The sequence below is a fragment of the Acomys russatus genome, chromosome 23 (assembly GCF_903995435.1).
Source record: "Acomys russatus chromosome 23, mAcoRus1.1, whole genome shotgun sequence".
Lineage (NCBI taxonomy): Eukaryota > Metazoa > Chordata > Mammalia > Rodentia > Muridae > Acomys > Acomys russatus.
Window position 1 is genome coordinate 38,087,534 of NC_067159.1, and position 17,792 is coordinate 38,105,325.

At 40.6% G+C, this 17,792-nt stretch overlaps 1 protein-coding gene across 3 annotated transcripts in view; it reads left to right on the forward strand.

The window, feature by feature from the left end:
* The window catches only part of Ppp3ca (protein phosphatase 3 catalytic subunit alpha), a 280,533-nt gene that overhangs the window by 235,914 nt on the left and 26,827 nt on the right, over positions 1 to 17,792 (forward strand). For all 3 annotated transcript variants that reach the window (XM_051166061.1, XM_051166062.1, XM_051166063.1), the window contains exons 9-10: positions 10,566 to 10,691; positions 12,816 to 12,890. In XM_051166061.1, coding sequence (XP_051022018.1) covers positions 10,566 to 10,691; positions 12,816 to 12,890 — 201 coding nt within the window. The remainder of the gene's footprint in view (positions 1 to 10,565; positions 10,692 to 12,815; positions 12,891 to 17,792) is intronic.

Consider the following 17,792-nt stretch of genomic DNA (forward strand, 5'->3'; position numbering starts at 1 on the left):
TTGATAAAAAACGGCAGGTCCTTTGGATTCTTAAGGTGTGTCTGCCCTTATAGATTAGACTCTCTACAGGGAAACTTCTGTCTTTAAATGTGCTTCTGCAGAATCTAAGGTAGGTTAAAGAGGTGTCCTCACCAGGCCATTTCTCTAGTTTAGATGAGTTCTAGGATAAGTGGGAGAGTAGCTGTATGAAACATGTGCAGACATATATCAGTGTACATACCAGTCACTACGCTCACGGGCCGTAATGTTAACACACACACACACACACACACACACACACACAATCAAAAATATATATATATATATAATGAATAACATATATGTATGTATACACATATACACACATGTCTTCCTTAAGCCTTTTAACGTTCTACTGATGCTTTTTCTCTGATTGCCATTTTCATGTCTGTTCTCAACTACTGAGTTTTGCTGCCATTTTAGATTTTCGTCTCAAACACAAAATATGTTTAATACATTTCCTTAGTAGTGATAAATAATATATAATGTATATAACCTGTTGTATACTACATACATGTATATATGTATAATGAGTTCACATATATACATACGTTTTTATATAGATAATGTGTTAAAGAGACGCTTTATTGCTCTCATTACATTTTATTTGAGGGATGAAGCAAAACAATTTACGGCAGTCGGTTTCAAATAGCTTCTTTTTACATTTATTGAATAAGCATTCTTTTTCATTCTTGAGCCCTTAAAATCATGATAGAATCATACACATTAGAAAATAATCGCTTACAATGCTTCTTAAATCTATGGCTTCCTGAGAACCCGGAATATAAGCCTTAATGAAAAAACAAATCAGAAACAGAATAAAACCCTTTAAACTAACATTAAAAATGCTTTTGTTACCAGTTTGAGGTACTAAGAAGTTTATGTAGACATGTAAGTCTAAGAAAATTTCAAAATTGATTGTGCTTCTGATGCATCGTTCCTGTAAGGTGGAAAGATGAGGATCTACCTTGGGGCATTTAGCAGCGTGTGACTGTTCGCTGCCGCTCAGTGCTTCACCCTTGGCAGGAATCCCACTGTAATGGTTCCCATTTGCCTTACCACAGCCCCCTAGTGTGATGTCACTGGATATTTATGCCTATAGACTAAAGTAGATAGTACATATGGAAACTAGGTTTTTCACTTCAGTGCTCATAGTATGTTATGCATGTTATTTGGTTTCTTTCTGCAGCCACATGCGATCATAACACCATTCTAAACACTGTCTATAAACTCATTTAATCTTTCCATCCTTATAAATTAATCACCTTATAGTCTTGATGTCTTTGTTGATTTCAGAAACTAAAGAATAAAAGTGCACTGGAGGAGGCAAGAGAAGGCAAAGGGTGGCGCACTTGCCCCCGGGTCCCTGAAGCTCTCAGAATAATGAGGACTTGAAACTCAGTGGGTTGATTTTGGAGCCCGTCATGCTCTCTTACATGGCTAGTTTATGTCAGAGTCCTCAGGGCAGTGTCCCAGGATCTGCTCCTAACCCAAACCTCTATTATGATGCTGGCTGTGCTTTAGTAAGAAAGCTTTTGGAATGAAAGTCGATTCTTGCCTCTTTAAGACTGTCTAAGCGTTATGCAGCTGGAAATTGCATGATTGCGAGCTTGGTGTGGGAATACTGTTTATGCTCTTTTGCTGAGATTAATAATCTATCTCTCATTCTAAGTGTGTCCCTTGGAGGATTGATACACTTCCTTGTATTTATTCAGCTCTGCTGTGTGTATATCATCCTTGGGAGTCTCACATGTGAGAAAGATGTAACATAGAAAATCACACACTAATATTTAATAATTTTAAGTACTCCCACTTTAGGTTTCAATTAATTAATTGTATATGTAGGTGTGCATTTGCCACAGGATGCCTGTGGAGGTCAGAGGAAAGCTCTCGGGAGTCATTCGTCTCCTGTCACCTTGTGGGACCTGAACACGGAACTCAGGTGCTCACGCCTGCATGCCAGCACTCTGCCTGCTAAGCCATCTCACCAGCCTCTACTCTGTATTGTAGTTGAATCAATCCATATAGAACTCCTGTGTCTTTGCTGTAGCAGCATTCCCACTCTTATGAAGAAAGCACCACTACATAATGAATTTAGTCAGTCAGGTAGTTACAAACTTTCAGCACAGTGATAGCACAAGTGAGAGACCTGCTTTCTATTGTTTATTGCTTAGGAAACGTACTGAGTATCACTCTTCAAGGTTAATGGAAATGAAGTTTTTATGAAAGTGCATTAAAGAAACATACTGTGCTGTGAGCTAGCTTAACAATTTCTTAAGATATTTTTAAGCCTTTAAGTTTAATTTTATGTATACTTGTGTCCCGCCTTAGTACATGTCTGTACATGCAGTATCCAAAAAGGCCAAGAAAGGCCACCAGATCTCAAGGAATAGAAGATTGTGAGCTACTGTGTGGTACTGGAAACCGGACCCAGGTCCTCTGGATCACTCAGTGCTCTTAACCACTGAGCCATTTCACCAGCTTCTTAACAATTTGAAAAATATCTTTAAATATCCCCACTAGATGAATAATAAGCAATATGAATAAATTTTATTAACAATCCATTACTTAAAAGAAATAAAGTGGGAAAGGGTATCTTAGGGTAAGTAACATTACCCATTCTGCCCAAATCTTGGTTTTGTTTTTACTGATTTAGAATTCTGTTTTCTTTATATTTTATTGAGTCGCCATGCCTCTGCTCCATCATGCCAAGTCCTATAACCTTTACACACATCCACTTTTTTGTGAACTGAAAAAGAACAACTGAGATTGTATTCTGGCACGCTGAAATACATTTTCAATCGGTCTAGTGATTGATTAGATTATTACACTGGACTGAAACCTACTAATCTAGGAATCTGCACACAGCATTTAACAGAGAAAACCGGGGTAGCAATATCGAATCAATGGATGGTTGCTCACTTGGAATTCATTACCTGAAAACTGTAGACCATGAGAGCCTCTTGGTCTTTCCCCAGACAGTGTTACTTACTTTTGCATGAAACTGCTTAGAAAATAATATGGATTGTAGGTATGTGGACATGTGTTGTAAGGTAGCCATGCACAGTAGAGAGTTATCTGTGTGCCCTTGCAGGGCAGCCTTGAGCAGGGGCTTGTGGTGGCCTCTGTTCTTACTGTTATGACACCCTTGGTTCTGAGTCACTATTAAGTCCCTGTATCTTACTTTATTTCTGAGGTAGCATGCTGCCTCTTTCCTAGTTCCCTCTTCCACCCTATCGATGTCTGTTCATATATAATCAGTTCTGGTTTTACTGTAATTTGGAAAATATCTTTGTCTTTTACCTACTTTCCTTTTCCTGCTGTTTCTCCCCTTTGCTTTCCATTTTGTGTTTCCTTGATCTTTCCTTCAACACAACTGTGTATTGACTCATACCAAACACGATATGCATGTATAAAACGGATGGTGCCCCATATTTGACCACCTCCTCGGGGTTGGGAGGCCTGAGGGCACTCAAAGAAAGAATAAGCAGGCTACCAAGATGAGACTTGATAGCATATGACCACATAGAGGGGGAGGAGGTCCCCTTTGGTCTTAAACCTAGGGGAGGGGAATAGGGTGAAAGCGGGAGGGAGGGAGGAACAGGAGGATACAAGTGATGGGAAAACAGTCGAGTTGTAATCTGAATAAATTAATAAAATTAAAATTAAAAAAAAGAACAGGGAAAAAAAGGATGAATACATCCTTGTCCTTCCCGTCACTCTTTCTTCCACTACATTACCCAAAATTCTGTCTCTAAATAATCACCATGCTTAGGATTGGATAGTACTGTGCTTAAAAAGTAAACCACATGAGCTAAGGCAGAAGATTCTCACATTTGAGGCCTGCCTGAGCCACCAAGCAAATTAGAAGTCCAACCTGCACTAGACCTCTGTCAGAAATCAAAAACTTAAAAACAGCAAGGGACTGGTTGATAGCACAGCAGTAGGGTGTGTGCACAGCATGTGCAAAGCTCAGGCCCACTGTCAGAATCAACAGAAAAAGAAAGGAGGGAATCATACACCCAGATGTGTGCATGCGTGCACACATTGGAGTCTTAAGATGCTTGTGCATCTGGTACATACTTCTTCCTTCATTGTGTCAAATAATATAATCCATGAAGGGTGAACAGATACAAATAGTAGCTATATGAAGGTTATGAATGTATTCCCATCTAGTGATTACAGAGACTAAAGCATGTGTGTACAAGGACTGTATATGGCCTGTATGTGCGCCTGATAGTGGAATTTAGATCTCTAACCACACAAAAATAATGATAATAAATAGCTCAGTAGGTTGATGATCAATTTGCCTCATCACAGGAAGCCGTGTTGTGTATATGTTTCTGAAAACATGCTACATCCCATAAGTATGTAGCAAAGTTCACTGTTCACAAAATCGTGACCACATATCAAATAATGCATACTGTTTATGGCCAATAATAGTCTCGCTCACTGCATGGGAGTGTGAAGAACTCTGTATCGGGTACCAGATCACATGGTACACAGCTCAGTATCACATAGTAAAGGCATCACTGTGGTAAAAACACCTGGAGACGAAGGCTTGATATCTATCCTGGCAAATGAGTTGAGCATGCATTTTGCACCTAAGTGTGTGTGAGGTGTAGAGTCAAGGTTAGAATGCAACAGACCATGGAATCTGTTCATATACAGCATAGTAGAGTGTAGAAAAGTGTGCATACATAGACTATACATACATATATTTCTATGACAGTAAGTGAGAATCATATCTCCTGGAAGTAATCATTAAGAGAAAATACACACTATTTCTGCCAGGGTCCAAAACTTCTTGCCTGTTGCATCCTGCACAGGCATAGACTATGGCAAGGCAGTATTCCAAGCACACTGCTTTGGCCTCAAGACCTTTTCCTTCAAGCCTTTTTGCCTCCTTCTGTGAAGGTGGGAGTTTGCAAAAGGAACATGGTGATGCTAGTTTTTCTGCTAGAGCGTCTGTGGGTGGAAAACTTGGAAGGAAATCACATCCTGCATCTATTATGCATTTTTTTTTTTTTTGCTATTTCTGGATAGATGATGGTGATTGTACTTTCAGAGTGCCCCCATTTGTATCTTCCACACTTTTATTGCTCTCTGTTCCCTCCTCTAGTCTCTTTATGATGGAACTAGATGACCAATTAGAGAGAAGGAAATGAAAGATGTTAAGGAGGGTAAGAAAAAGAATAAAATTCAGGTTGTTTCCATGTTTGATTTTTTATTCTTCCCTACCTTACAACAAGACTAGTGGTAGAAGCTTAGGCATGTGGGGCATCTCCCTCTGGGTTCTGCTGTCCTGCCACGTATTCTTGCTTCATTACCAGCTTCTCCGGCTCTTAATAATGATGGGGAATAATGTTGACAATGTTTTTTATCTTATTAAATGATGTTTTATGTGTATGCCGTAACAATTTTAAAATCACAGAAACTCCTTGGTTCTAGGGATGTGACTAAGGTCCAGAGATTTAGTGCATGGCAGGACACAGCATCAGCATGATGTAAGGGCTGTGTTCCTTGCCATGATGCTACTGAAATAAGAGGATTTAAGATAGAGCTCCATAGTAGAGTCGTTGCCTTGTGTCAGAATGGCAATAAATAAATAAATAAGTACTAGTGTCCATTTCATAAAAAGAAGTCGGCCTTTCGTTGCCATTTTATTTTATTTCATTTTATTTTATTTCATTTCATTTCATTTATTTATATTTTTAAATTTTTAATTGTATTAATTTATTCAGATTACAACTCAATTGTTATCCCATCACTTGTATTCTCCCATTCCTCCCTCCCTCCCGCTTTCACCCTATTCCCCTCCCCTAGGTCCATGCCTGAGGGGGACCTCCTCCCCCGCTATATGGTCGTAGGCTATCAAGACTCATCTTAGATATACAGAAACATGCCTTTGAAGATGTAGTCCTGCGGTTACAGTGAAAATGATTTGAACAAGTAATTGCATAGTTCTAAAATGATTTGCTCTGACATCACAAAAAGAATGAGCAGTGCAGCCTCCAAATGAACAGGATTAGGTTTCTTTTCATTGCATCACAGTCTCTTCTGGCAGATTTTCACACCTGCCACTTCAGAGAGAGAACCCTTTGTTTCTGTGCTGTCTGGGCTGGGGTAAATCATCCATCGTGAGTAAAGTACAGCCCACAAATGTGTCCCAGTGTCTCTGTATCCCTCTGGGAAGAGTATGAGTGATGTGAGGTCTTAGGACATTACCAGTGGAATAGAGACACTCTTGGTTGGTAGACAAGACAGTTTTAATTTTTGTTGTGGTTGTTCGTTTCTTTTGAAAGTCACAACAAATGTTCTCCAATTTTTGTGGAAATACAGTCATCTGTGTTATGTTTACTGCACTTGGGTGCAGAGGAACCTGCAGTGTTAGGGCAGGTGTCAAGGAAGGAAGATGTGGGATGTGGAAGAGGAAATGTTAACTGTGAATTTCACGAATATAGATGCTTCAGACTAATTTGGTTTATTTTTTATGCACTTTGATGATGTATAGTTACTGTGCAAAAACACTCAACTACTCGAGTAGCTTGTAAATGTGGGATTGTTCGAAGGGTTCTTTCACAAATGCATCATGTCACCGGAGAAAAGAATACCTACTGTGGTTCTGCATTTTAACTTAAAGATACATCTTTATGCAGAAAGTAAGGAGAAGTCCAATTAATAATAGCCTGTAGAATTACTGAGAACATTGATCAGTCATTGTGTTAATAATGAGGTTTTTCTTCTGAAAGTTTGTTAATTCCACTGAAATGGGAAAGGGGTCATATAAATTTTCTAGATCAGCAGTTCTCAAGCTCTAGGTTATGTCCCCCATGGGTTCTCATATCAGATAGCCAGTGTATCAAATATTTACATTATGATTCATAACAATAGCAGAATTATAGTCATAAAGTAGCAATGACATAATGTTATGGTTGGGGTCACCACAGCATGAAGACCTGTATTAAAGGGGTGCACATAAGGAAAGTTGAGAAGCACTGTTCCATTTGAGCCCACATATTAAGGTAAGGAAGCTGAGATCTAACTTAGGGATTTTAAGTGGCCCTGAGTGTCCTAAGTTATTGGTTACAGAATATACAAGCTGCCTAGACACGTGGCCTCCCAGACTTCTGCTTGTCTTTAGAGAGAGTAATGTAGGTGGAAGAGGAGTCTGTGCAAACTTGGATAGATATCGAATGTTCTGTGTTATCATGGTACGTGTGTGCACACTACATAGATGACTTGTATTTGGGCCAAGGTTGACATTTACTGGTTTGAAAGTGCAGATGGGTAACCTACTTCACCTCTGCTTATTCTCAAAGAGAAATGAGAACATTTCAGTAAAACATTGTGATCTTTGATTATATGTGTAAAGTTCCAAACTGAGTGCCAGCTATGCCTAGAAGCTAAGTGTAACTTCTGTGGAAATGTATCCTTCCCACCATTAATAAACAAAGTAAGCAGCATTCGTTTCACAGGAGATGCCAAAGGAAGCTGTGGTGAGCTGATATTGAAACAAGTAAATTGTTTTTTACCTCGCTGCCCTGCAGAACACTTTTCTTTATTTCACTCAACAGGGCAGCCTCCAAGAACTTGCATCCCATTTCATGTTAGCATGTGCTCTGGCAAAAGTGGAACCATCTTTAAATATGAATCCCACATCCAAAGTTAAATTGGTATCACAGCTAGGACAGCATCCGTGCATGTATAATTTATTAAGGCCAGCAGGGAATAGTGGGAAAGGCATAGGTTTATTGTCAGGAAAAGCTAAATAGAAAGGGGGTGACATGTGTCAGTTGCTGATTACATGATCTGAGCAAGTTTCTCCATTTGCCCACTGCAGTTGCTCTGTCTTCAGTTAAGGGTGCACATAGAGGCGTGCGTGCGCACATGCACGTGTGCGCACGCGCACACACACACACACACACACACACACACACACACTTAGATTTCTTTTGAGGATCCAATGAAATACTACATAAAGCGTCTCCCTGTTCTCCATCCAATGTAGTTATGACTGGGTAACAATTAGGAATAGACCCTCAGACCTTCTGAGACATCTACAATTCAGAGATACTCAAAGACCTTGCATAAAGTGGCACAGCATGTGCTTAACCTACATGCATTGTCTTTCATGTGTCACATCTTTACATCACTGATACTACTGTATGTAATGGCAGTGTTCTGTGAGAAGTTGCTGTGCTAAGTTATTTAGGGACTGATGGCAAGAAAAAGAAGTCTGTACATCTACATGTTTGGTACGGTTGCAGTTTTCATCCTTATCAGACCTTTGCAGGCCTGGTAGAATCCAGGGCTAGCAAGGGACAGTCATCCCTCCTTTCTTTTCTCCTGCTAAACCACCAATCTGGTGTTAATAAAATATTGTGGGGCAGGGGTAGGGGTGGGGTGGAGGAACAATTACTCAGAGAAGACAGATTTGAGCCTTAAAAGATTCTTTTGAAGATACAAAAACAAATACAATGGTAACAAATTCTTTTGCTCAGATAACTAATGTCAGACACTAGAAATACTTTGTTCTGAAGATCCTAAGTACTCATATGGTAATTTGTCAAGGTGTTTTTATAGGTTTATTTTGTTTTGTTTTGTCAAATGGCATTTTTCATAAATAATAGAACAATGCCAAACACAATTTTCAGGACTATGTGCAGAATGAAGAGAATTCCTATTTTCTCCCGATCTTCGCTGATTGTACCATCCATGTTCCCAAAGTGCCTGATTCTATGTTTTCTGGAGCCATATTAATCAACAAGGTCTATAATTCAAAGCAAAAGCCTAATTGAGCACAAATATGAAACTAACTGCAAGTTGCTAAAAACACCAGCATACTCAGAATGCAGCTTAATGCTTGGAGTAGGCAAGTCAGTACATAAGATGTGTCTTTCCTGGAGTTGGACACTGGTCAAGGCTATCTAAAAGATTATAGCAGTCCTGCATCACAGTTTCAGAGACACTGGCCGTCTGGCTTGCATCCAGATCCAGGATACACAGGGTGAAAAATAACAAAAAGTGTCTTATGTGAAAGAGACCATAGGGATGAGGGGGACACTTGCTTGAAAGAATACTTAGGGGGATAGCAGGATCTGTTTCAGCCTCTCAGATTTAGTCTGAGTTGGCACAAGAGACATAAAAACATAGAGCCTGTTTTATGATACCTTCTCCTTCTAAAAAGGGGCGAGAAGCTAAGCAGGTACATATATGAACCCTGATCAAAGTTCTCTGACAAGTGTGCCATTCAGTTCAAAGAAGGAATGAGCTGTCTACCAAAGAGAACCAGAAAGGGCTCCACTGAGGGCGTAGTGTTTGGGCTTCACTGAGCTGTGAGAAGGGCGTGGATTTCAGAGACAGAAAACAGTCCAGATGAAGGATCAGTTTTGAAAACTTTGTTATGTTAAAGACAGCAATGCACAAGAGGCTCTCCATTGCCGTGAAAGCTCAAGCTCCGGAAAGGCATTTAATAGATATTAAAGGCTTTTGTTCTGTTATCTAAAATCACACACTATAACATACTCCTCATATATAAGTCAGTGTAAAAATACAAAGTAATAAAACAACTTTCTGTGTATTCAACCAGTCAGTGTAAATAGGCCTTTTTGCCTTACTCAGGATCTACTCATTACACACCGCTGATGCTGGAGAACGGTAATAAAAATGAAATCTTGTATAATTCAAACAGGTTAGAAATGAGACACCATCATTATTAAAGGCCTATCATTTAGGGGGAAATGTATTTGTTCTATATCTTTTCAGGTAGTGACGGTAAAGGTCAATGTGTAGGAAAGGCAGGTGTAAATTCAGTCTGACTCTGTCTCACAAGGTAATATTGTTGATCCATAAGCTGGGGGTTGCCACTGAAGCATGTGGCTCCACTGTCACGGAAAATGCTCACAGAGCCCTGCTTGCCATGCATGGACTGACCAGGTCTGGCACATGGAATTCCATCTCCAGTTAGAAGGAAGAGTAGGCATGTTCATGTGAGAGTCTATGTAGCCCACAGATACCACGGAGGGCGGGGAGAAGCAGGCATCTCTGCTGCCACATCCTATTTGGGAGTCAAGGCATTAAATCCAAGTATCTTACTTGCTTATATTGATTGATATAACTAGTGTGGTTGCTATCAAGAAGCATGCTTTTGTTGAGAGAGAGAGAGGGGGGGGGGGAGCGCTCAAATTCCCGTACCTGGGGAGCTTACTAAATTATGTTAGACAGCTCAGGCTTGCCACCTTTTTCTTATCATAAGATAATAAGACTACAATGTTCTGGCTACAGGAGGCTCTTGATCTGATTCCTGGTAATTGCTTAACTATGTTACAGAAACATTTTCCAAATGATAATGTCATTTCAAATTAACACATTGCCCACATAGTAGCGTCCTCTAAGAAGCTAGGCTTAGGTCCACAATTCAGGAAATCAGGGCCGATGAGGTGATTTCTATGCGTGGTTTTGAGTTTTCTTCCTCAACTAAAACCGTGTATAAGAGCAGAGAGGTGTGCTGACTGTGACATCCCTTTGTGCTGTTTCTGTCCCAGCTGCGGTGCTGAAATACGAGAACAATGTGATGAACATCAGGCAGTTCAACTGCTCCCCCCATCCATACTGGCTCCCAAATTTCATGGATGTTTTCACCTGGTCGCTGCCATTTGTTGGGGAGAAAGGTATGCTGTAAAGTCCTGAGATATTCTGCGTAAGATGTCCTGGGAAGAACCGAGAGCCATGTTTTGTTACCGGGAACGTTCAGACAGACATTGTCTGGTCTAATCAATAAAGTTCATATCGTGTGTGATGGGAGAGGGATGTGACGGCATATCTTGTGTCTGGTGGCCTGATGCAGTGAGTGGATTCAGCAGAGAATACCAAGAGTATACACCATCCCCTTTGAATCGTAGAACTCTCTAAAACCACAGAAACAAAGTGGTATCTGGTCTCAGATTCTTCCTTCTTACTCTTTGACACTGTAATCCCAAAGTCATGTTTGAGGATAGTCACACTTTCCTTGTATTCCTCTCATGAATAACCATGATTGTATGGCACTGCTTAGTGCCTACAGCATGTTAAGGAACAACATATAAAGCCACCGACCCATAGCTTATTAAGAGCAGAGCATGCCCCAGTGTGGTACAGGGTAAGAACAGGAGATATTTGTAAGTGAAGAATTACCTATTGACTGGCTTGGACTAACTTTTCAGAAATAGGTTTTCCTGTCCCTTCTGCCGTTTCTCTCTTCCTACCATCTTCCCTTTCTTCCCCTGTTGTCTTGTTTTCATTCTTTAACCTAAACTTCAGAAAAACAAAAAACAAAAAAACAAAAAGCAAAACACAAACAAAAAAATCTGTGATTGATGGATAAGTATGCAAAAGCCAGGAGGAGGCCCTGCGCTGTAGCCAGGAGACCTTACTGACTTGGCAGACTGGCTCATTCCTCATGTAGTTTCCTGTGTGCTCCAGGAGCAGGCTGTGCTGCTGCATGAACATGTTTCCATGTGCTTCAAGAAGTCAGCTCTTACGCCAAGTGTTAGAGAAAAGCCACGTGTTATCTGAGCCTCTACAAGACCTATGGGGGATTGTTTTGTGTAAATATCTGATAATAATTCCACAAGGCAAATAAAGAGTTGTTAGTGTTGAAGTTGTCTCTTGTGCCCCAAATAAGTCACAGGTGCCTTGTAACAGTATCCCTCCTGTGGGACTCCTTGCTCCAGGTTCCTGCACTGACCAGTCCCAGCATGCAGACAGGCTCAGCTGTAGCCTGCTGTGGAGACTGAAGTGTAGATCCTGACAATAGCCAGGCATGATGGAACACCCTTTGCGTGGGTGATTTCTGGTAATTGTTCACATTTTGACCATATTTTATAAAAGAAAGCAGTGATATATTAGAAAACGCAATTCAACGTTGGCAATTAAACTCTGGATTAATGTCACCACCACTGGCATTTACTCCTCATGTGTCTTCAGTTCATAAAGGACATTACTTGAAATGCTGTGTCACCTTAAAGACGTCTTCTGAAGGTGCTTGGGCCTCTCATTACCTGCTTGATAAGACCCAACCAAATTTTAAGAAACATTAAATGTGATAGCATGCATATTGCCAGGAAGGAAACACGGCCCCCTGTTATACAAACCTGTTACCATCTATTTACTTCCTAGATTCTGCTTCATCTCCGTTATCTTAAAGCTTGTTTAGAAATCAAATGTCATGATACCTCTGTCAACATATTTATTTCTAAAAATCAATATTCCCAAATCTGCTCCACATGTATTAGCTCAGCCATCAGCAGCTTTTATGAAACACACAGCTACTCACCTGCCACAGAGCTGGATTCTATGGAGGATTAGACAAATTAACTAAAAGGAGTCTGGCGTCTGCTCAGTCTCTCCTGAACAGAAGTCTGTAATCTAATCTAGATCAGGCAGCATCATGTGGAAATGAATACAAAATTCCAAGGCAGTTCTCCCTGCAGGGTTCTCTCATCCAATATTTGTTTTGTTTTGTTTTCCCTACTTTCTGTCGACCTAATGTTTAATACGTGTTATAGAGGGTTTCACAAGGATGAAATAATAATTTAATTTTTAAAAGCCTACATGGAATCAGACACTGAGTTATCTCATATGATGGATAAAGGCAGATCCAGATCCACATGCTTTGGCCTTTGGCGAGGGACAGAAGTATAGAAATGGTTTTAGCTAAGACATGCTGTTGCCCAAGTTGCTGTTGAGCGGCGACAGGGCAATGACTTATAGCTGGAAACTGGACCGTCTTTCCTCTCTTCCATGTGGGGCGGCAGTGACCGAGATGCTGGTGAACGTCCTCAACATCTGCTCAGATGACGAGCTGGGGTCAGAGGAGGATGGATTTGATGGTAAGTGCTCAAGCTTTGTATTCATCTGTTTGCCACGTAATTGCTTGGGATCTCGGTGCTAACCCCAGGCATACATTTCTAAGATTTTGGTTTATGCTTAAATCATAATGTTGAAAGTGGAAGCATTTTGTCTGAAGTAAGAAAATGTCGAAATAAAGCCATGAGAGGCTTTCCCCATCACTTTGAGACTTAAGCTTGTTGAAATATAAACCATTTTAATAACTGTCTTTCAGTTGCCCACATTGCTATTTGATATCCTTTTGCCTCCTTAAAAAAAGGCAACCTTCTATTTCCTAGCACCATCTCCCATTTGTCTTGATGTGTGTGATAAGGAAAGGCATTTTCACGTGGGTAAGCTTGGGCTTAGGTCTGGTACCCTCCAACATCACCCTCTGCTTTACTACGTCATGTCCACTGCCACGTTCATGTCCTTAATATTGTCAGTTTTTAAGTAGTATTGATAACTTCAAATGGTAATACTCTCTACATATCTGTGCTAATGTATAAGTGAGGCCATGAGAGTGTTAAAGTTATTTTGGAGGTGCTATAGGTGCCTTCAAAAACTATAGCTTTTCTCCAGAGACAGATATGGTCTCTGTGAGTCCTGGTGAAGTGACCAAAATGCATGAAAGGGACAAAAATGTGACAAGAGCAAACTCTCTTCGTACATGTGCAGAGTCCTGCCCTGTGCAGGGTGCTCTGGATTTCTTAGTGCCTTGAGGAAACTAAAGTCTTGTTAGAGGACCGACGTGGAAATAGATAGTGTGAGTAGGATAAGACATTACAAAATAAAGAACAAAGATAAAAGCAGATACTCTGGTTAATTAAAATGAATAACAATTAAACAACTCTATTTAAAAAAAAAAGGAGATTGTGGTCCTTTCTAAAAGTTAAAATTTGGACAGCACGATTTAATATTGTATTGCTATTAACTCTAACAACACAAAATGCCTATTGCCTCAGGAAAAAAGTAAAATTAAATGCCTATGTATTTGTATAAATAATATATGTAATTTATAGGAATATATAATATGAAGTCGACCTAAATATATATTGATTAAGCACACAACTTATTGCTGACACTCATGTATCTCTTTCCTGTAGCTTCTTTCAACTCCTTAATTGTCCTCATAAACTCTTTTCAAATACCACATTGCAAGAAAATAGGATGGGGAGGAAAGGAGATATAGAAAGAAAAAATACTCATTAAAATTAAAAATATCTTTAGAAATTAATTAGGCAAATATGGGTGGGCTCACAGTTTCTACTGTGTGTAGACTCTGGATGCTTCCCACGTTATGGCCGCAGTTGCTGCTGCCTATGAGCAGTGTTACTTCTTAAAAGACAATACCTTCATAAATGGCCAGGATTATTCTAACTAAAGGAAGAATACTAACCAAACTAATTCTGAACCTTAAGCAGCAGTAAACATCATTCCATAGTTTCTCTTCCCCATTCTCCTTTCACTCTTGTAATGGCAGCCAGATAGGATGCTTGGCTCCACCGACCATAAAGCTTGTGGCTGATATGTGTGCATAACAAAAGGAAGGTCAGCCAAAGAAAAGTGTGCGAACTTCATGCAGACTGTTAGGTGACACAGGGGCCACCAGAGAAAACTACCTAGAAAGCTAAGAACAAGTATCTAGCTGTTCGGCTTAAGGTTGATAATGTCCAACAGTGTGCCAGGACAAAGGGGTCTGATGGAAGGGAATATGTTAAGGGACACAGCAGGGAGCCTGTCTGTCCACATGCACCTCTGCATGCTTGGGTGCCTTCAAAGGGGAGGGATAACATTCTATGATTTCCTGGCTTGCTCTGGATACATCAAGAGAGAAGGATCAGAGAGGGATGGGAGGAAGTCAGAAAAGCGTTGATTTGGAGGCTTATCCACTTTCCTTCAGTTCAAAGTAATTATCATGGCAAATTCCATAATTTGGTGTACTGTCTTCTGAATGCAGATATTTTCAAAATTAATATTAATTAGCATTAATGCAGTAAGCTTCCCTGTAAACAAACTGACATGTTAGCCAAATTCATCAGCCAACATTTCTAAAGCGTACTTTAAGAACAAGGGTGCAGTTGCATCCTAACGCATTCCAATAGTAACTGATCTACTGAGTGGGTGGTCAGGATCAGCCCTGCAAGACCTCATGGGTGGCTGGGATTCATAGGCTGCCCCAGCTTCACAGCCTTGCTGCTGCTGCCTGCTTATCCCCAATCTCAATCTCTGTCTGTCTGTCTCTGTCTCTGTCTCTGCGTGTGCGTGTGCATGTGTGTGTGTGTCTGTCTGTCTCTCTCTCTCTCTCTCTCTCTCTCTCTCTCTCTCTCTCTCTTTCTCTCCTTTAAAATAATTCATTTTGATTGGTCTTAGAAGATTCTTTTTCTTTCTAAGCACATTCCTCCACTCAAAAATTTAAGGCAAGCCCTTCAGACCACTACAGTATTGCCCTTCTCTCATACAGAGAGTTGGTCCATGGGGAACCCAGCCTGGTCTTACTGGCTGCATCTGATCCTTACATCCCTAACTTCCATGTTCCTGCTCTACTCAGCTTCTGTCTGCCTTCATATCGATAGATACTTTTTTCCTTTTGAACAGCATTTTCTGCTTTAACTTCTACTAGCTGCGTTTACTTAGATGATTAATGCTTTCAATTTTTTAAGCAGCATTAATACTTTAATAGTAGTTAGATCCTCCAAATAATTGCTACAAGTTTGGAGATGAGCAAAAGGAAGCAAAAGCATCATTATCTACTTCTTGGAGAAAGTAGATGCCATTATCTTTAGTGTCTTGGACACACATATCCTACTTAACAGGCAGTACGTGATTTTTTTTTTTCCTACTTCTTTTTTCTCCTTTTAAAAAAGTGTTCATTTCTTTCCCTTAGTCAGACTAAAGAGAAAAACTCAGTTCAGTGTTTCTTTTGTGGGTGTGACTATGAGGAGAGAAAGGATAGTTGGGAGCAGTGAAAAGGAAAGCCTCCCCCATTCCTAACACCTTGACCCCCCACTGAAGGGCCTCCACAGCACATGGTAGTATTGCAGGCCCGGTTTCCCCTGCTGCACAGCATTCAAGTTTCCCAGAAGCACCTTTGGGCTGGGAAACTTAGCTCAGCTAATGCATGATCATGCATACCTAAATTCTGATCTCCAGCACCCACTTTAAAAGCCAGGAGTGCTGATCCATGTCTGCACGGGAGCAGCACTGGGGGACATGGCAAAGAAAGATCACTGAGGCACGTTGGCCAGCCAGTCTAGATATGGATGAGCTTAGGGTCCTTGGGAGACCGTGAGCCCCGAAATAAAGTGAAAAGGGATCAAGGAAAGACACTTGACATTGAGCTTTGGCTTTCAAGTGCAGTGGCACACCTGCGCTCAAATGTACACACACACATACACACACACACACTCACACACACAAGTACATATACAACACACACATATAAACACACACACACACATGCACACGCAGGCATGTACACTTTTCTTTTAAAGAAAGAACTCAGAGGAGCTAAAGAAGGAAAGTTAAATGCCACAAAGTAAGGTGCCCTCTGCACCTCATGATCAGCTTTGATTGGTAAGAAGCCAATTCCATCAGTAGAATCCTTAGCTTCCCCTCTCCTTCATGCCTTGTCATCTCTGCGTGAGAACAGAATGCAAAATGTGGAAATTCAGACTTAAAATGTAAGAACAACCAACATCTTCTAGCGCCGGTACAAGACTGGCAGCTCTCACTTGGGTGGGTGGCAGTTTCAGGGTCTGTCCTGTTTGAAAGTTAAGTATCTTAGGATCCTGAGTCTGAAACAGATAAAATTGAATATTATGGATGCTACTGTCTCATTTCATGGCTATGAGGGTGGCTGAAATTTAGCTCAGCTCTCAGAAATGTCCCCATTAAGGGGAGAAATACACAGAAATAAATGTTTTCATGGCAAATACGTTCAAGTGTCCATTTTGGACTAGCCAAACAAGGTAAATCCTAACAATTTTATTTTATAAGGCTCTGAAATGAATGGATTTATGCAATGCTCAGAGAACAATTTATGGGACACCCCAGAGAGGTTTCATCTCTTTGGGATATAGCAGCATATACTTGAGTTTATTTGAGTTTATTTTGCTTGCAGCAGTCCCAACTCTGCCATGCTTGGAACCTGTCTTGTCACTGAGGGGTGGCCCTGGGCTCCTGCCAGGCTCCTTGTCTGTTTGCTGCAGACATCAAAGGGCTCAATTAAAGCTCTTCCTTCAAGGGGTTATTTTGGGTGGGGGCTGTCTCTTGATGAGTGATTTATCTAGCCCTTCTCAATGTTCTGCCCCGTATCCAGTGGCAACTAAGAAAGTCAGAGGTAATAATAGGAGCTTGCAGCTCATGTTCCTGTCATATCAAGTTGGCTTCTAAGTGTCCGTGAGGCCCCCAGCAAGTAGGGATTCCTCGCATTGCCTTCCAGGTCTGTCACCTCTCCTTGAGCATCTAATGATGCTGCTGCTGAGTGACGGCAGCTGACACTTAAAAGTGTAATGCATCATTCTGAGTTGCTGGCACGTAATAAACACTCTCATTAATTTTGTCATTTTGGACAGAAAAAAAACTATTAAGTATGATTTTGTAAAGGTTATTAGACAATTTATTGTGTTGTTTTTATTATCTTTAATCTTGAAGACAACCGTTTTTGATAGAGATGCTATTATTGTCCCTGTTTTAACCTAGGAAGCAAAGAAAAATCTGTCAGTATAAAGCCTAAAATATATATAGCTAGTAAAGCAACGGCCTGAAAGAGCACTAGCTTGTGCACCTGCCTTGTTCTCAGGCACTTGAGATACCCAAGACCTACGATTACCATTGTTAAATCTCTCCTGGAATCAGCCTGGTTAGATGGAAAGATAAAGCTAGAAAGAGAGGAGGAAGGG